The 21,411-nt window shown below is 42.8% G+C and overlaps 1 protein-coding gene across 1 annotated transcript; it reads right to left on the reverse strand.

Moving 5' to 3' along the window:
* Positions 1 to 707: 707 nt before the first annotated feature.
* Positions 708 to 14,487, reverse strand: kiss1ra (KISS1 receptor a). The gene is made up of 5 exons (XM_056597179.1): positions 14,211 to 14,487; positions 12,318 to 12,442; positions 1,708 to 1,843; positions 1,309 to 1,547; positions 708 to 1,097 (listed from the first exon to the last, which is right to left on the reverse strand). Exons 1-5 carry the CDS (start codon positions 14,485 to 14,487, stop codon positions 708 to 710), a joined length of 1,167 nt encoding a protein of 388 aa, XP_056453154.1.
* Positions 14,488 to 21,411: the final 6,924 nt, after the last annotated feature.

Raw genomic sequence — 21,411 nt, forward strand, 5'->3', positions numbered from 1 at the left:
CTTTCTTTTTTTATTTGTGTGTGAGTTTCTTCCTTTCCAATGAAGAAACAGCAGTGCTACTCATTACCCAGTCTCCACACAGCAGAAATATTACAAATGGGAAGCTTGTGCACTGAAGGCAGTTATAGTAATAGCTGTGTGTCTTACATTCATTGTAGCCCGGTGAGTATCACAGGAATTAATCTGAAACGTCCATCAAGCTGCCAATCAAATATGAGTCTAATTGGCCACTGCTCTAGGTGGATTAGCAGGGATTTCCTGTGGGCACACAATGTCGGTTTGTTTTGCCTTATCAGACGTCTATGGCTGCTTCTGTTGCCCGTGATCCTTTGTGATCCCAAAGTCTATATGTGTGTGCCATTACACTTTCTCTTCGTCGATTCACTTTGTCCTGTAATGTGTGCGAGAAATGTCAATCAGAAAAGCACTTGACATTCTTTTATCCAGCATTAGACCATGACTTTTCATACGGTAGGACTACAGTTGTGGTCAGGACCAACATCCACTATCAAATAAGACCAGTCTAATGTTCACAGAGCAGACAAAACGAGATCCATGAATGAGGTCAGGATATGCGGTTCAAAAGTCGCAAAAGTCTCTTTTAACCAAAGTTAGCCTCCTATTAGTAAGTCTCCGAGGCCTTAAGGATACCGGAATATGAAGGCAGTACTTATGTTCTCAATAATTATCGGTTTCCAGCGATCCGTTCATTCAATCCCGCTCACGACATTGTTATTGTTCCCTTCTTCCGCGGCCACAAATTTGATCTCTGCGTTGGCGGTCCGGGACACCGTGCTGTTGTCTCTGATCCTGTGCTTGAAGAGGAAGGGGAAGGTCTTCCTGAAGGACTTCTGAAAGCTGGCCCCCATGAAGCCGTAGATGATGGGGTTGACAGAGGAGTTGGCGTAGGACATGCAGTTGGCCCACGTCTTGATCTTGTATGTGGCGTAGTTGGGCTGGTACTGGGGGTAGAAGGACTGAAAGAGGACAAAGAACTGGATGGGACCCCAGCACACGGTGAACAGAAGGACGATCACCACCACCATCCTGGACACCTTGCTCCGTATGCTGATGGTCCTCTCCGACAGCAGGTTGACCTGGGGAGGATCAGAGAGATCAGGGGGAAAGAGCAGTGGACCGAACGAGAGAAGAGGAAACGGGTTAGTTCTTCTGCCTTGCAGAGGAACTCCACAACTGTACCAAATTGATTTTCAGTTTGGAGAATATATCTCAACCGTATCTACGTCTGCACAGCTGCCGCTGGGCATCGTCAAGCTGCATATAGGGTTGAGTTGAGGTTTTCCACACCTGGTAGTTGTTGTCTACTGGCTCCACGGTGGGCCGCCCTACCCTCTTCACCATCAGCGTGTAGCAGAAGGAGATGGTGAGGACGGGGAGCAGGTAGGCGGCTATGAACTGGTAGAGGATGTAGGCCCTCTCGTGCGTCTTGCTGGGGAACCTGTCCACGCAGTACTGCCTGGGACCGTACCAGTAGCCCTCCTCGATGTGTTGGTACAGGAAGATGGGAATGGAAAGAATGAAGGAACCTACGATGGGAGAGGGTTCAAGAGACAGATTGATATGAAAACAACTTGACTTATTCTGTCAGGGACTGTTCTATGATTCACTTGTTACTTCTTACAAAGCTTCTCCCATTGCTGTCAGTATATAACTGAATAGTACGCCCAGAGGACAGCGTGAACCCACCGATCCAAATGCAGACGCTGACGATCATGGCCACCCTCGGCGTGCGGTGACGGAGCGACTTGAGCGGGTACACGGTGACGTAGCAGCGGTCGCCGCTCATGGCGGTCAGGGTGATGCATGTGGCCTGCACCGTCACCTGGTCGGGAGGAGTTGTAGACACAGTTCTCATTTAATAGTGCATCCATCTGTTTTGACATGCATATTCAATTAACACCCATTAATGCACGTGAGCACCTCCCTATGTTGGATTTTATATTAGTGAAGCAAGCAGTGGATGAGAATAATCCATCATACAGGCCACTCCTACAGGCCATTTATGGAATCAACAATTAACATATAAATCAATAATTGTAACATTATAATGGTCTTTGCGCATAGAAACTAGCAACAGGCTACAACACAGCATTGGGTTTTCTTCAACACTCAAATCCTAAAGAATGTCACACCTACTTTTTCTTCATGTAAATACATCCTATTAAAGCTGAGATCGACACCATTTTGCGTTTACAAAATTGCTGTCAATTATGATGGTGAGTCCGATACAAAAATGTAGATCAAACTAACACTATGATTTTTAAAACACTTTTTAAAACACTCCTCCATCCTTTTCTTCACTGTTACTTAACACAACGACAGGCCCAGTTGCCTTTACTCAATCTGAATAAAAACTCAAAAGCCTCCCATCTGAATCACAACCCGTCCCCTTTTGCTCACATACACTGCACTCGTTATCCACCGTGTTCCCAGCCCTCTATTGAAGGCGCAAAGAAGAGGAAGGAGATACAAAAATAGATGATTCATTAAGAAAAAGGAAACGGTAGCGTTTGATTGGCACTCAGAGAGAGTGGGCTCTATCTCAATTCACCGCACCATGTGCCTGGGAGTTTACTAATGAGTTCTACACCCTGTAATGTATGCATGTGAGGGTGTTAGTAAGGTATTAGAGTCCCAGCGCTGGGATTGACAACATCTGCATAGTCAAATCAAGTGCTATATTCATTAGCTGTATGGAGCTATACATCCTCCAGTCTTATAAATTAACACCTCAAAATGAATGCTTCTTTTCCCACTTGTAGGACCTCCAAGTATCTATACGGACAGCAGCAAGACTCAAACCGGGAGCTTCTTGAGAATGATTGAGAATGACGAGGTCTCTGTTTATTTCTAAGCTGCCCTCCATAAGACCCTGGGTCTGTTGGATTCGTCTTAACCCGTCTTCCCCCCGTCTGTCTCACTCCTTTCACTCTCTCCAAGTTCTGAGGGTGGCACTCAAGGCCTTCAAAGCTCCAGAGCATAACCATGATGTGATATACCGGGAGAGCAAGACATATAGAAAGATATATATATATATATATATTTATAGAAAGAGTGAGAGAGATAAGGGGATTATATTCAGAGCAGGGAGAATAGATCTGATGATACAGGGAGTGAGTAATCGAGTTCCCACAGCTCCCATCAGTCACTAGTTCATGCTCTGTTTAAAGTATGCCGTGAAGGGGGGCCCTGCTCTCACTGCAATTTATATGGTAATTAGATCACTAATGTTTTGATGACCCCCTACCCCTTTTAGGACAATTCTACATTTTTCGTTTAATGTAATATTGTGGGGGGGTGGGGGTGGGGGGGGGGGGGGGGAATGGGGTAGTGCACTCTCGTGGAAATAGGCATAACTTTTCATTTTGCTTCTCAACATCATGCTATTGATATGAACACTGTCGGTGTATACCCTGACCTTGATATTTGTACTGTCTATGCAACCATTGAAATCTGCTTTCATGTTCACAAGATGTTGTCGCTTTAGAATTGGCATTATAACGAAAGTAATTCATAATCAACCCATAGATTTCTCTATGGGTTGCATATAGTTTTGGTTTAGAGACTTATTTTTATAACTGTGCTGGGGAGTCCACTGTCTTCACAGAACTTTTACCTGACGAGTGCTGCTATTTTAATCCTCCCCAGACGTCTGGCCGAGCTGGAGGAATTGCGACTGTTTTTAAGAGTGACTTAAAATGCAAACAGATATCGCTGCCATCCACCACCAGCTTTGAACTAAGTCTGTTTGAGCTGGGACATTCTCACACAGTGTTGTGTGCGGTGGTTTATCAGCCTCCCAAATATAACAGAGACTTTCTAACAGATTTGTATATGTTTTTGGCGGATATAATGCCTAAATATGACCGGGTTATTATTGTTGGAGATTGTAATATTCACGTGTGTTGCCCTGAGAACCGATTGGCACGAGAATTTTTAAACATCATCGACACGTTTAATCTTGTGCAGTTTGTAATTGGGCCTACACATGAACACACTTGATCTTGTTTTATCTAATGGTTTGCCTGTTGTTAATCTGGAGATCTGTGACGCTTTTTTTCTCTGACCATTTGCCTGTGCTGTTTGAAGCTACTGTTTGCTGTCAAACAGTTAAACCTCGCACTGCCGCTCGCCGATGTCAGGTTATTAACCCTTCCACTGCAGCTCGCTTTACTAGTGCTTTCAGTCAAAACTGTGTCTACCCTGCATTTGTGTATAAGGATACTGAGGCTCTGAACTCATGGTTTCTCGACACCTGTCAAACTGCCATAGACTTTGCGGCTCCATTAAAGGCTAGACAGCATTAAAACCAAGTCAGAGGTGGAGCCCTGGCTGAATGAAATAACCTGTGTTGCCAGACAGGAATGTTGAAGAGTTGCGTGAAAATGGAAAAAGGACAAATTAAAGTGTCCTTTCAAATGTTTAGGGATTGCTGGCGTCATAACCATCCTTTGTGAAAGAGGCTAAAAGAAAATATTTTTCTGATATTGTCCTGTTAAACTCTCACAAGCCTCGTGTATTGTTTAAAGTTATCAACTCTGCCTTAAATGCACCACAGACAGTTGGAATGGAGGCCTCCCCGGCTGTGAGTGAAAACTTTCTTCACTTCGTTATTGATAAAGTGACATCTGCCAGACAACTTATTTCGCCACCTGCCATTGACCCTTCAGTGTCTGTCCCCTGCTCAGCTGTTTTTGACTCATTTGAGCCTGTGACCCTATCCTTTTTGCAGGATATTGTTGTTCATCTGAAGCCCCCAGGCTCTCCGGGGGATAATGTCCCTCCCCGACTTCTTAAGGAGGTTTTTCAGACTGTTGGACCATCATTTTCTGCAGTGATAGCAGTCTGACCTCAGGAGTGGTTCCTGTCAACTTTAAACATGCCGTTGTGCATCCGTTGTTAAAAAAACCTGGGCTGGATTCTACTGTTTTGGAAAACTTCAGGCCTTTATCCAAATTGCCCTTTCTTTCTAAAATCTTAGAAAGATTGTGTATTCCCAGCTCATGGACTTTTTAAATGAACAAAATATTATTGAGATTTTCCAATCCGGCTTTAAAACATTGCACAGCACAGAATCAGCGCTTTTATTTTTTTTAGCTACTGACTCCAAGGACGGATTAACATGACCACGGGCCCTGGACACAAACCAGCCATGGACCCCTACCACCACGCAAATACACGCACCAGCACACCGAATTTGGTCGCATATAACTTATGCAATCCACAACCACACACATTATAATGCAGCGCACAGCCGAGAGAGAGAAAGAGAGAGAGCGAGAGCGAGAGCGAGAGCGAGAGAGAGATATGAGTGTGGGGGAGATGCATAATGAATGAAAAATAATTAAAACACTGAATATCAGAAGCCAGGATGCCACAAGTTGGAGGGAGGGGGGGAGAGAAAGAGAGAGAGAAACTGCATGGTACATTATATTGCAGCATTAGAGAAGTCTCCTCATAGAGACAGATTTGGATCCAATTGAAACGAGTACACTTCCATTGTTCGATATATATTCTGGTTGCTCGTTTGGAGCAGTGGGTGGGCATCAGTGGCACAGCTCTTGAATGGTTCAGGTCCTACCTTCTGTGACCCCCCCTGGTTGATCTCGGTTCTTTAGCACAGTACCACAAGCCAATTACGACCAATCTGGGGGTAAAAGTGGACTCAGACCTTAAATTTGACAGCCAGATTAAAGCTGTGGTGAAGTCTAGCTTTTTCCAGTTGAGGCAGCTGGCAAAAATTAAACCAGTCCTTCAGAGACAGCACTTTGAAATAGTAATCCACGCCTTTGTGACCACCCGGCTGGATTACTGCAATGCACTTTATATGGGGGTTAGCGGGTCCTCCATTGCTCGTCTGCAACTGGTAAAAAATGCTGCTGCCCGTCTTTTTACTAGCACAAGAAAGTATGAGCACATTTCACTTATTGCCTGTGCATTTTAGAATTCATTTTAAAATTGTCTTATTTGTTTTTAAGGCCTTGAATGGCCTTGCCCCACCTCACCTATCCGAGCTGCCCCACCTCACCTATCCGAGCTGCCCCACCTCACCTATCCGAGCTGCCCCACCTCACCTATCCGAGCTGCCCCACCTCACCTATCCGAGCTGCCCCACCTCACCTATCCGAGCTGCCCCACCTCACCTATCCGAGCTGCCCCACCTCACCTATCCGAGCTGCCCCACCTCACCTATCCGAGCTGCCCCACCTCACCTATCCGAGCTGCCCCACCTCACCTATCCGAGCTGCCCCACCTCACCTATCCGAGCTGCCCCACCTCACCTATCCGAGCTGCCCCACCTCACCTATCCGAGCTGCCCCACCCCTACATTCCCAGCCACTCTCTCAGGTCAGCTGACCAGCTGCTCCTGACAGAGCCCAGAGCCAGGGTAAAACTCAGAGTTGACGGAGGTGTTTCCGTTGCAGCTCCAAAACTGTGGAATAATTTGCCACTGCACATCAGACAAGCCCCTTCACTGTCTCTTTTTAAGCCCCATCTTAAAACTCACCTCTCTTCTCTGGCTTTTAACTCCAGGCAGCGTGTTGATGTTATGTAGATGAGTTGATGTTATGTCGATGTGTTATGTGGGCAGTGTATTTTTATTATCTTTATATATTTCTTATCTTGTTGTACAGCACTTTGGGAACCCTGTGTTTGTTTAAATTGTCTATATAAATAAAGTGGATTGGATTGGATAATATAATATAATATAATTTAAGGAAATACAACCTAATTATTATTTTTTGGTCATATATATTTGTGTAATGCACACAAATGAAAGTAATATAAATGTAGCATACATTTTTGTCTTGAATTGAACCGTTGACATATATATCATTAAAGAATGATAGATATGTTTTCTTTTATAGTGCCATATACAAAGCTTACATTTAAAATGGAAAGAAGAAACGTAAGCTTCTCCTCTTCCATAATGTTTGACTGCTCTTCTTCTCTTTTCAGGCGGAGGTGCTTCATGGCTGACAGCAACAGGTATCCCCATTACCAGCAGAAGTGGAGCTCTCATTGAGAGAGAGAGAGAGAGAGAGAGAGAGAGAGAGAGAGAGAGAGAGAGAGAGAGAGAGAGAGAGAGAGAGAGAGAGAGAGAGAGAGAGAGAGAGAGAGAGAGAGAGAGAGAGAGAGTAAGCGAGAGCGAGAGACATGCAGGATGGATGGGCTGCCAGGATACACTCTGTTGCGCATTAGACATGAGTGCTTCTGTGGCACTAATCTGTGTATTTTTCCACATGAATTCACCAGGAGCCAGGTACCTGGGACTCAATGGATGGAATGGGATCCAGCCCATCACTGAACGTGGGCTGTAATCCTTTTTTGCAAAAGAAAAATATATCTCTGGGTATTGAAAGTGAAATATTATTTTTCTTTTATTATATACAATAAAGTGCAAGCCAACTTTAGTTAAATATAGATTAATAGAAAAATGATTGGCTGTTGATTGCTAGTAAAGTGAAAGTATATCAATGAGATATTATGGGTAAGATTCAAGAGCTATAAATTTAGTGTAATATTTTAGAAATTGCTAAATATCTGTTGACTTTGCAACTGCCTCTATTAAGAGATCATTTCGACCTTTGACTGCTCTTTGTTTCTTTATGAAAAATCATGGCGTCTCTTCCTTGTTTGGTTCAGGTATTCCACCTTGACTGTAACGTTCATGCGTGCACATGGCGCTATCTTAGCTCTACCCATGTCTCCTCAAAAGGAAGGTGAATGCAACACGTCGATGGAAAAGGGCTGAGAGGGAGTGGGCCTACACTTGGGGTTGTTATTTATTATTATATTATTTAATATTATTATATTATTTTATATATTCAAAAAAATGAAATTGTCTATTATCTTCTTAATCATCTGGTCTCTCTGTTTGCATCTCGTAATCATATCTTCAGAGCAGCTGAGAAAAATCTAGTCATGCTTTTTGCATATACCTTATCTATTTTCGGGCATTTCCACACGGGTACAGCAAAGCTTTTACTGTAGACAGATTGTAAGGAACTTCTTCCAACGGTGGGGCCTGCAATCCTCTCGCTTATGAATCTTTCATTTTCAACAGGAATTGTTCCCTCCAATTTCAAGGCTGCGGTGTTAAAACCGCTACTCAAAAAGCCTGGCCTAGATCCTGAATTAGTCAGGAACTATCGGCCTATATCGAATCTGCCCTTCCTTTCCAAGGTACAGGAAAGGATTGTAGCAAAGCAAATCGTTGATTATCTGACGAGGAACAATCTCTTTGAACCTTTCCAGTCGGGGTTCAGGAATTTCCACTCAACTGAAACTGCTATTACAAGAGTTGTAAATGACATCCTTTTAGCTTTGGATAAAAATACAAGCACAATGCTTGTGCTATTGGATCTGAGCGCTGCGTTTGATACGATCGACCACGGCACTCTTCTTCACCGTCTTGAACACTATGTTGGTTTCGGGGGTACGGCTCTTGGTTGGCTTGAATCGTACCTCACAGATAGAACCCAATTTTTGCATCATGAGGGTGCAGAATCAAAGCACTGTAAATTGCGCTTTGGCGTACCACAAGGGTCGGTTCTTGGTCCATTACTTTTTGCAATTTAAATGCTTCCCCTGGGCGACGTTATCCGCGGCTTCGGAATTAGTTTCCATTGCTATGCGGATGACACCCAGCTCTACATTCCTGTAGATTCCGGGGACTCGGCCCAGATTCAAAGGGTTGAGTCCCGTCTGGCTGCTGTGAAGGGCTGGATGTCACAAAACTTCCTACAGCTTAATACTGGGAAGACAGAGCTGATAGTTATCGGCTCGAAGCGGGACCGGGAAGAGTTTGAGGATGTCTCTCTGTGGTTGGATGGCTTCGCCATCCCACAGAGTGCGTCCGTCAAAAATCTTGGTGTCCTGTTTGACCCTCAATTATGCTTTGACCAACATATAAGAAGTATAACTAGAATTGCCTTTTTCCATCTGAGAAACATTGCAAGAATCAGACCAATGTTATCTGCAGTGGATGCAGAGACACTGATTCATGCATTTGTTTCGTCAACATTGCACTATTGCAATGCACTGTTCTCGGGATTACCGAACTCTACCACAAAAAGTTTACAGCTGGTACACAATGCGGCAGCTAGACTGCTGACCAGAACGAGAAAGTTTGATCATATTACACCTATTCTCGCCTCTTTACACTGGCTACCAATAACTTTCGGATCAGACATTAAGGTGCTATTGCTAACCTATAAAGCCTTGCATGGATTATCTCCATCCTACCTGAAGGACCTGATTATTCCTTATAGTCCTTCTCGGTCCCTCCGGTCTTCGGGAGCGGGCCTTCTTTCATTGCCGAAGGTTAAAAAGAAATCGGCTGGACAGAGAGCGTTTGCCTATCGAGCCCCAAGCCTATGGAATAGGCTGCCATCAGTGATCAGGGAAGCTGACTCTGTGGAGCTATTCAAAGGAAAGCTCAAAACGCACCTCTATAATCTTGCATTTGGAGTGTGAAAACGACAGATGCGAAATGAAGACTACTCTGTTTGCTTGTGCTTTTCTTATTACATTATACATTCCCACCATGTACTTTTTCCGTTCTAATTCACTATTCTGTCTGTTCTAGCGTGTTGCGGGTACTGGACTGGATGCCTGGACTCTCCTCATGGATAACCGGCCAGAACCCCATCACCATTTTAATATGATGTGCATGTATTTACCTGTATGTCAATTGTGGCACCCATTGCACTCCTGACCATCCCTGGAAGAAGGGATCCCCTACACTGCGTTTCTTCTCAAGATTTCTTCCTTGCTGATTCAAGGGTTTTTTTTCTTGCCCGTGTGGGGGCATGGGTAAAGGGGGGTGTCACAAATATTTGGCCTGTTAAGCCCTTTGAGACTGTAATGGTGATTAAGGGCTATACAAATAAAATTGAATTGAATTGTAGAATCAAAGTGTTTCATCGTGCATCAACAGGCTGACAATTGGGTTGACGTCAATGCGCTGAGATTTTTTTATCAGAAGAAGCCAATGCACCCTTACAGTCCGCTGTCTTGTAAAATTGCATTATAAATAAGAACAGACTAATCTAAAAAATGTAAACTGTTGAAAAAGGACGGGTAGTTCTTGCTTATGAATGACACAGAGTCAAATGCTTCATCCAATGCCTTGTGTATGTGTGAGGTTGTTGAGATAAGGTTGCAGTAGCACTGCATTTTTGTTGATATATAGCGAGAGAGTGTTAAGGTCCATGATGTCCATGATGACCAGAGGATCATCAAGGACAGCAGACTCTCCTGCACCTGCTGTGATGGGCTACTATGTTTCTGTCTGATCAAATATTCAGTTCCTTAAGAGGGTTAAGTCTGCAGTGTGTATAACTAATTGGCATCTAATTGAATGAACTTGGCGGAAATTATATATAATATTCATAGGTATGGACATTATATATATGGGAGTTGCGAACACACTTGGAAAAATCATCTAAAGGCGTCTTATCTCTTTTTACATTTTGTTTTAAGGCAACAGCTAGTTTTGGTTCCGTTCAAATCAAAATCAATTAGTTGCCTTTTGCTCTCTTAATCTAATAATAAACTGATCAATAGAGCAGTACAAAGCCACATGTGAAAAGTGGGAGGTCTTACAACACGGTTGTACGATTTTTTACAACATGGTTGAAAGAGGACCACCTTTTCACATTTCGGGGCACCCAAGAAGGGGAAAGAAGCAATGGATTAGAAGAAGATTTTTAGATAGTGACACAAGCTGACGCAGTAAAAAAGATAGCCGAATGATGGGTCTAAATAATAAATAAATTATAAAAACCCTGAAAGAACAAGATTTATATAGTCCAAAGAGTAGTTATCTTAAGAAAACTAAATGCAATTATTTTCAGTGTTCAAAAAGAAAGCCTACCCCTTGAAGTGAAAATGTGTGTGTGTCTGCCGTTTCTCTTGCCTGGATGGCAGACCTACCTCAAAGGCTCATTCCCTTTTTAGAATGAAGTTCATAAAGTCCTTCTGGCTATTCTTTGTTTAAACAGCACTTAACTCATTACTTGTTATCGTCTTCACTGTTTCAATCCCCCCCTCCCTCCCCCAACCATCTTCATTTTGAACCTACCTCTCGTCTTCAATTTAATAGATCTCCCCGGGAAGATAATAAGCAATAAGCTTCAAAGAAGTCAATCTTTAGTTCTTATCAAAATTACAGGAAACATTTTGGAACACAGATGTTCTCGGACTCTGGCACCATTTTGACTAGTTATGAATAATATTTGAGTTCAAACAAACTTTGCAGCTATTTCTGCTTATTTTCATGCATCTGTGTAATATGGGTCAATTAATACGATTTGTAAATATTGGAAAGGCGGCAAAAACTATTTCTCTTTGGATACCTTAAACCCCTTTAATAATTTGATTCTAAATAGTGGACTTCATTTTGTATTAGATTTAGTATGTGTTTAAGTTCTACATGAGGAAGCCTCAACCAATAACACAGAGGTGCAACTGCCACTTGGCACAGGTGCAGCTTGTTAAACTAATTGCAGGGGTTCTAATTTTTGTACCACTTAATGATATACAACCAAAGAGATAAGCGATAAAAGACAGTCCCACATGGACAAGTGCCTTTAATTTATCACAAAGTCACTTTGAATTAGGGATGGGTCGGTCGCGAACGATTCGTTCACAACGAACGAATCCCGAAGGTGAACGACGAGAACTGATTCCCAAAACAAGAATACGTTTTATTTTTATTTTGTTCTACAACACAATTGAATGCTTTAATAAAGTATTGATTTAACTACCATGGAAATGGTCGAACTGCGTCGTATAGGCAAATGCTACAGAAATGTGCTTTTTTTGTTTTCCGAGCGCACCGTTACTGACATTTTTTTTAGTTTCCGTTTTCTGTTCCACCGTGCGGTGCGGTTCGATTTCGGTGCGGCCTGGCACAGCTCAATTACGGCTGGCGTTTCGACCGCCGACAGTACCCTTATGGTAGGGCAGTCTGTGAAAAAGCCTTAATTGGCGGGCGTACCCAATACTTATAAGCACTGTCAAATGACGTAATCTGATTAAACGAACAAATTAAACGAACAAATCGTGATAGTGAACAGAACTGAAAAAACTGATTCCCGGAAAATAATCATTTTGCCCATCCCTACTTTGTATAGTGTGAGCAGCAAGGTCAAATGTAAGAAGTATTTCCATAATTAGGGGTAAAACACCTGCTGAAAAGAGGCGCCACACATTTGTGTTTGAAATTGCCAAGGATGAATCGTGTATCAAATAACAGGAAATGAGTTCGAACAAAGTCAAGCTCTCACCTGCTGAAGAAAGGCGACAAATTTGCACATGAAGTCGCCAAAGATCCAACCAGGGAGGGGGTAGAGCGTGGCAGTGAAGGGCACACAGCACACCAGGAAGGTGATGTCTGTGGCAGCAAGGTTTGCTGTAGATTAAGAAAGACAAATATTAAGGGTTTGTCACAAACACACTCCTGCTTCCAGTCATCCATTTATCCTCAAGGCTTGACCCCTAACTTTAAACAGAACATTACTGTGGCATCGACTGAACATTAAGATAAACATTTCAATCAAGATTTTTGTATATGTTATCCGCTGAGTGACAGTTGATGTAATTTGATGTGTGTTCGGGGATATCATCATTCAATTCTTATAAAGTGTTGATTTATGTGTGGACACATATGTCTACCATGTCTCCAGTTTAAACTCAAAATAAATATTCCAGCTTCAAGGCAACCACCTGGCAGAGTCTTTTATCAGTGTAATGTGTGATTAATAAGATTTCTGGTGAATCACATTGGAGCAATGTGATTAAGTGTTCACAATAAGCCAAGCTTGCCTAAAGTGCTAAAGTGAGGATGTTTTGTTTGTGTCAGAGAACCGCTTCATCAAATGATTAACGGTTGTTTTTCAGATGTTTCAGAGCATCTTACTGGCTGAAGGCAGGAAATCATTATTCGTTGTACAATATCTACATCTTTATAGATAACCATTTCTTCTCCACCTGATTATGAACAGCTGTGCATAATTTATCCCAGCAGGAAGCAGAGATTGAATGGGCCCTACCAATCTGATATTGCAATGTGATTTACACTATTAAAAACAGGAAATTAACGGTTTAAATTCCAAGCAGGAAAAATGACAAACTACATTGACTTAAGGCTGTTGTTCATGGTCAAGGTTATTTGTGGATATGTATATGAAGCGATGTTTCTGAGTATTAAACAGTCTTGAGTGTATAGGTGAGTGTAATACGGAAGTGCCTTGGCATATTACATTATTCCAAGTAGAAATTCACATCATGTACACTGTGATGTGATGGGAATGCAACATGCATCGACGCACACTCTCACCCATTTCCACACACACGCACACACATGCAAAAGTTGAAACGTTGACGCCACCTTGTTGAAATAACCTTCACTATCAATCCCTCCGTTTCAATTGGAATTCTGGGGAGGTGGCAGATATGGTTGGAGAGCTATCAGAACCCATTTAGAAAATCAATCACGTTCGGCAAACGTCAGTATGCCCTGAATACCAGGTATGGGCAGGGAAACTTCCACTGGGACCGGACTTGATTGTCAGGACATCAATCTTTGTAACTTGACAACCTTTCTCACATGTTCATTTTCTTCATTTGATAGGTTCACAGGTTAATATGGGTCACTCATAATGATTTGTTCCCAGTAGGGTGTTCTTGTTATCGTCCCTCAGCATCTGAAACACCTGCAGTAAAAGACTGCATGAAAAAACGAATAATATTCTACAGGGACTGTTTAGTGTTATTTGGTTATTTCTTGTTATCAGACCACTCTAATCCTGCATCATGCAGATTAATACATAGAAGCCTCTAGCAGCAAATATTATATCCTATATCAAAATAAAACGAAAAAGAGAAAAATGTTAACATCCTACACCTACCTACTTAAAAAACGGATATATATATGCATATATACATACATATATATATATATATATATATATATATATATATATATTCAGATATTAAGTTCTCAGCAAAAAAGCAGAAGCAGCCTGTCTACTCTGCAAATTGAACTTAATACCCAAATATTTCATTTTTATTCAAATCGCATAAAGTAAAACTCGTGCTTTTTCTTGTCGAACAACCAAACGACTCTGCCCGGGATATTTCCATCACGAGCAGTGGCCAGTCGCCCTGCCTCCACTCACCGATGTAGAAGTTGGTGGCGGTCCTCATCTGCCGGTGTTTGGAAATGACGTAGATGACCAGAGAGTTCCCCACCAGGCCCACCAGCATGATCAGGGAGAAGAAAAGGGGCACCAGCCAGGCGTCCGTGAGGAAGGGGTGCTGCTCCCCATCCTCCTGGCCCCCGACACCCCCCCTTCCCTCCCTGCCCAGGGAAGAGTTCCAACGGGAGCGGTTGTCCCACGACGGACCCTCGGTGGAGTTCCACAGCTCCTCGGAGGAGGAGGTGGAGGCGAACATTGCGGATGCAGAATAGAGTGGATTCTTAATCCCGGTGCTAGTAATAGGATGAGGGTAAGGGGGAGGAGAGGGGAGTCTTGCCTCTCTCTTTTACGTCAGGGGATGGCAGAGCGAGACAGGTGCACAGGAAAGTGGCCTCGCAGAATGAATAAATTGGTAATCGACTGAGAAGATATAATGACAAGAGACTGGAATAATCTGAGGTTTACACAATGGTAGAGATATGGCAAGCACAGAGAGAGAGAAAGGGAGATCAGAGACAGAGAGAGAGCGGGGAGATGGATGGAGGAGAGTAAGGGGTGATTTAGCAGAGCGGGGTGGGTGGGGTGCAACTTGACTCAATCTGAACTAACAGAAACCGACGATCAATGGAGCGGAATCAAAGGAATGTTGGAGAAGCAGGATGTGATTGAAGTGTGTGAGTGAGTGGGGGTGGAGGAAGATAACAAGCTACGACAGCAGAGACAAAAGGCAAGAGCAGCCTCTGCTCAGCCCCCCAGCTGTTTTCCCCCCTCTAACAAACACGAGGAGGAGCTATTAACCGTGTCACTGCTGCTTCCATCAGGTGGCAAGTCAGGGGTCTCCTTGCCTCACCGCCCAAGAACCATGCATCAACAAAGTAAAGTGTGTCCAGCGACACGTGGACGAGAGGCCACCCTCCCCATGTCACTGCCAAACAGGCCGGCTCTTGCGCTCACATAGTTCTCTGTGTGTTACCTGACGACCGAGCGAGCAGCACTGGAGACGTGTTACCCAGAGCGGTCGGCAGACCGGTGAATGGAGTTCTCGCAGGGCAGGTTGAGGGGCTTTCCAGCCAAGACAAAAACAAACCAGACTTTGTCAACATTGGTGTTTTGGCTTTCGTTTTCTTTTCTCTTCTTCTCTTTTCTTTGGTACTATCTAGTACCTTTTCTTGGTTGCACAATCAGGAGTCCGACAGCATTTGAGCGTGTCCGGTGTGTTAGAGTTATAATCAGTCGCTTCTCTTCCTTCCCTCAGCCATTTCTTCCCCGCAGAGTGGATAATTCCAGACCTTTAACAAGGAACTCACAGTGGTTCTCTCTGCAGTGGATCCGCTGTGGAAATGCTCTGGATTCATCCTGTCTCCAGCGTCATTTGTCTCTGTCGCCCCCCAGCAGTGCTGACCTGTATCGGTTCGGTTCCCTGGCTGTTTCTCAAATTGTCAACGAACTGAGCTTAGAGCGAGGGAGATGTCAATGGTATTATAGCCGACGCAAGGACTCTCACTCTCATGCTCTCTCACGCGCGCGCACTCTCTCTCTCCCTCTCTTTTACTCTCTCTCTCTCTCTCTCTCGCTCTCTTTTTCACTCTCTCTCTCATACACATAACGGACAGAAGGTAAACTGATTTGATCGCCACTGCATTGATCTTCAATACAAAGCTTATGTCAAGGTCTCCTAGCAACACCCCCCCCCCCCTCGATCTCTCTCTCTCTCTCTCTCTCTCTCTCTCTCTCTCTCTCTCTCTCTCTCTCTCCCTCTCTCTCTCTCTCTCTCTCTCTCTCTCTCTCTCTCTCTCTCCCTCTGTCTCTCTCTCTCTCTCTCTCTCTCTCTCTCTCTCTCCCTCTGTCCCTCTCATGCACGCGATCCCTCATTTACCAGTCTCTTTATTCCAAATCCAACTACTATGAAAAGCACCCCAGATGGCATTAACGTCTCGGAAGGCATTCATTATGTGGGTTATGTTGATCCATAGCCCTACAATAAATCCATATGAACCAACCATCAACACTTTTTAGTAGTCAAATAAATATTTACGATATACTAGCACCCCCTATCAATAGTTGTTTCATTAACTATAATTAATACAGCATCACCCTAACCAGCGCATTAGGTGCATGGTCCCAGGCTCAGGAGTCATCAAATAGAGGCCATATAGTGTCTTTATAACCCGGCCTTGAAAGTCCTGGACAAGAAGAGAAAAGATATCATTACTGCCAAATTCGAAGCAAATATAAGATTTTAGGTTTTGCTAATTTTATTTCCTTACATTTAGTTGAATTGGTCAAATGCCTAAAAAACACTGCCCCCCAACCTCAGTAGATTGCAGACTGGTGTCAACCACCCGTGTAACGTCAAAGGGCAATTGTACCATCTCTTTATGCAAAACATATTTTGCAGCAAAAGGCATAAAATTATGGAACACAATGCCAGATCTCTTGAAATTGGTTCCAACTGGCGCCTTCAAAATAAATGCAAAATTGTGGCTAATTCAGCAACAATCATGCTTGCATACTTAGTTTCTTTAACAATGTACTATCTGTGTGTCTTCTTTCTTTTATTTCATTCCAATTTTCTTTGGGAAACTTTTTAATAATGTTAATCTGGTATTATTATTTTTAAACAAAAGCTCCACTAGGGATAAGTGTGGTAAATTAGCTTTGGCTAGAAACACTACGAAACAAACATCGGATGACTGCCTCATGCTTTCCTTAAATGAATAAATTAGTTACAGGTAAATAAACAGACTAATGACCTTGCTTTGGTGGACAACATTATCCTCCTCAGCGTCCTCACACCATTGCCAAAAATGCTGACATGCTTTGCTAGCAACACTCAGAAACCATAACAACGAAGCAACGAAGCAACGAAGCAACGAAGCAACAAAGCAACGAAGCAACGAAGCAACGAAGACGCCCCTGGGTGCTGACCTTCCTGTCCGGCGAGGGTCAGGGGGGGGGGGGGGGGGGGGGGGGGGGTATGTGAGTGTGCGCGTATACATGTGTATGTGTGTGTCTGTTGGTGTCTCACCCAACCACTAAAACAGTGTATGTTCTAGTTAGCATTCTGGACTGGCCGGACGGGACCTTTAGGACACATGAGCAGTAGCAGTAGGAGAGAAGTGTTGGAGGGAATGAGGATCAGTGATGTGGCATCAATGTCCTGCAGGGGTTAAGAGGAGAGGAATGGGGAGGAGACGAGTGAAGCAGACAGAGTGGTGAGGAGGAGAAAAATGGAGAGGACATGAGAGGAGGAGAGGAGAGGGGGGACGGGGAGTAAAGGAGACAGTGAAGGAGAGGAGAGGAGCTCAAGGCAACAGGACATGGACTGTTAAGTTGATTGTGTAAAGTTAGATATGATAGCATAGTAATAGTCGCAAGTAAGTTTTACATCTTTATTAAGATAACTTGAAAAATTAAGTGTTTATTTTGGTTGTTAAAAATATCTATTTTGGGGTTTGTGTGGTTGATGGCTGGTTTAAGAAGCCTCACCTGGCCTGAGTCAGACTGATTAGACTCTGTGGCTAGAGGAGTTGCCTGTGGTGCATAGGGCAATCAATGTACACAGGATAGACCTGCCATCACCACGCAAGCAGAGCTCTTTCATGTCAGCATTCACCACCTGCTCTGAATGCAACAGACTTCCAGTTCTGCAATTAACCTGTTTTCTTCAACTCCTCTGCGTGTCCTTAGAGCCCGGTAATGTGTGTGGGTGGTGTGCAGTATTTTTATCACATAAAAATATGATATATATATATATATATATATATATAAATTTTTGAGGTTGGTTGGTCGCGGCATCTACGTTTAGACTGCCGCTGTGCGTGTGACTCATAAAACACAGATGTAAAAAAATACATCTTTGTGACCTCCTGGGCTCTCTGAGATTTTCCTCAGTCGATAAATACAGGACTGCACTGGTGGCTGTTTGTTTTGAGACATGTTCAGAGCCAATAATGAGAACCCTGTCTTTAACAAGTCTTTGGACAGCCAGCTTATGATGTTGTAAAGGCAGCTAAGTCTTAAAGCTTATTTACTGGTGTCAGAGTGTTTGATAGACTGGTACAGCTGTGTATCAGCTGTGTAGCTATGCTAGGAAATGTTGTCATAGCAGATGATCAATCCCGAGAGTTATATGTAAGCCTACAGGATGACCAGGTCCTCAGATGGATCTTCGTGGTACTCCATATTTGGTCTGAGCAGTTGGTGAGGTAAAATCAACATAAAAAAAAATCCTGTTAGCTAAATCAATGAAAATTAGCCTGGAGCAGTTCCAGTAGCACTGTTTTAGTCTGCTATAAGGATTTCACTGAAGTAGAGCAACCTATGCGCCGGAGCCTGCAGCTATGGGTAAATCATTTTTGACTCTAGGGCAGTTTCTAGTGCTTGTCATTTAGTGCTTGTAGAAGCGGGTCCCGACATTATTTGTCAATTATGAATATTGTATGGCTCAGTTTTGTTTTTTTCATGTTTGCTAATGTGAATGATAATTCCTTGTTTGTTCTGGTTTGTTCAATGTGTATAATATTCAGTGCTTATTAACATTCAATATATTTTTTTAATAATCTAAATACATGCATAAATTCATTACAGCAAAACCTTGCAACGCATTGCTGTGGTCGCCCTACCTCGCAACCTTCTGGCTTGTATTTCAGGAAATTGGCAATTTGCCAAATATATATTTTTTTCTCTCACTTATCAATAATTGAGAGCATTAACTGCTTTATTCCCTGTGTTCTGCTGTCTTCCTCCCGGTGAACAGAGCAGGGCTGGGGGGACGTGCACAGAATGTCCAATTAGCTCCCCAGCGTTTCATAGGACAATGTGTCCAGGTGTCTTCCCTGCATTGCCTTTGAGACTGCCGAACAGTGATGGGGCCCTACTGCACAAAGGGGAAAGTGGAAACCAATAGCTTTCCATTGCTATTTTTTTGCAGACACGTTTCAACAAAGCGGTTTACAGTGAAAGGGCATTTTAGATTTAGATTTTCTCAGATACATTTCATTAACGAGCAGATAAGCACCTTACCTTAAGGATGGCTACACTGCGTTTTCCTGCCACAGGGAAAATCAACGCAGTGCCTTGTATCTTAGGTGAGAAAGGTTGGTAAACAATTAGGTTTCTTCTTTCATGTAGGCCCTATTGTCATTTTTTCCAACGCATTTCATGCTCCTAGAGCTACACATTCAGGCAAAATGTTTCATAGGAGGAATTCTCCCGAGGTACAAATGTCTTGCATATCTGTGTAACAACCAATTACAATTTTCCTTGAGTTTGTGGGCGGACGGAAGATGGAAGACAAGATCTGTATGTAGGCTTCACCCAGGGATTATTTAATGTTACATAAAGCGTGATTCAGACCACCCCCGTACTGTTTTGTCTAGCAACGTCACATGGCCTATAATATGAATAAGGGGGAATTCTGCTCAGCCTCTTTTTTATTACTAGAAATTTTGCTAAGATACAGGCTGCTGAACTCCATGCCGGCTTCATGCATTTCGCTTTATCATTAGGTTATATAATTCCGTCAAGGAGCGATGGTAGGAGCAAATGTCACCGAATAAATCTGACATTTGCAGTGCAGGAAAACTAAATCAAATAACCTAATCTCTGTCCAATTTTAACAAAAACATTTTTATTGTGTTGACAAATCCCTCCTCTAGACAATACCACTTCAGACACATTGTTCAAGACGTTCAATATTAGAAATGCAGGCAAGCCTGTCTCTCTGAGTAGTTTCCATTCTCTGCCTTTCCACAAGATGTCCTTAGACTATATCCTCCCAGCGTCACTGGTTCTACCACTCTCATCTGCAATCACTTCACACCTGAGCTTCCTTGTAAATCTTCCCACCTGAACCTCATTCCTTCATTAGTCTCTCCCATATGTGCCAGTTCACTTCCGTTCTTCACTCGTCGGTTCGTTATAATTGTCACGTCCCTTTGACATTGCATTTCTCTTTTTTTCTTTTCTATGCAAGGTTCTGGAACTGAGATTCAGAGTTTCCTTATTGAAGTCGTTTTGTTAAATTTTCCCCAGTTCTCGTGTGCGTTTGGTCTCATCACTCCATCACATGTCCCTGCTGCCCTGCTAGCACTCGTCGTGACAGAAAATGAGAAATGCAAGATTATTCAAACTCAACGCTGTTTATTGTGCATGTAGAAACACAGAGGCCCGTCATTAAAAGACAATAATAAAAGTGAAATATATAATAAATAATTAAGAGTGTGTGAGTGTTTGTATGTATGTACAGTATGTATGTATGTATGCATGTATGTATGTATGTATGTATGTATGTATGTATGTATGTATGTATGTATGTATGTATGTATGTATGTATGTATGTATGTGTGTGTATATATATATATATATTCAAACTATCTGAATGAAAGGCTTTGACAAAAAAAAATTTTGAGCCCTGATTTAAAAAAATAAAGTGAAGTCGACCTATTATGTCCTGGAAGTTTGTTCCAGATCTGTGGCGCACACATGTAGGCTGAGCATATGATCAATATTTACACTTACATTGTGCGTTTACATTTCTACTCTTTATTTTCTGTGTATCTTTTTTGCAGATTCCTGCATATTTTCATGCAAGTTTTCCCATACGGGTTTCATGGAGAGTACCTTATTTGTTGCATATTTATTCTGGTATTTCTTGAATGACTCCTCCATCATTTGCAGTGTATGTCACGTACCCTGTTGGTCAACAATTCAGACCACTAGAGACAATCTTAAGTTGTATTGGGTTTGTTTTATACGTGGAAGAGGAATTTGATTACTGTGGTTGTGGGTGTGGTTGTGGGCCATTCGGGTGCATATAACACCAATAACCTTTCAATCAAACGAAAGTCGAATAAGGTAATATATCAACAGCATTAACAGTTTATGTTGTTTTTGTTGCTCCAGTAGGTTTTACAGAAGAGTAGAGATGAGAAAACTTGGAAGCTCTGCAAACATCTACACTGGACCTGTGGGGTGAAATCCAAAATGCCTTTTCCAGTGCTGTTAATTCCTAAACCTGTTTTAGGCTTTAATGTGTTTATAAATTAACACAGGAGGCTGGGAGCATGAGTATTATTTGTCCATTGATATGTCTAACGTCATCTGGGCTATGATGACGCATCATCTGTGAAAAAGAAACGACACCCACAAGGCAGTTTTTCAGCTCCAAAAAGGGGCT

This window comes from Gadus chalcogrammus, chromosome 8 (assembly GCF_026213295.1).
Source record: "Gadus chalcogrammus isolate NIFS_2021 chromosome 8, NIFS_Gcha_1.0, whole genome shotgun sequence".
NCBI lineage: Eukaryota > Metazoa > Chordata > Actinopteri > Gadiformes > Gadidae > Gadus > Gadus chalcogrammus.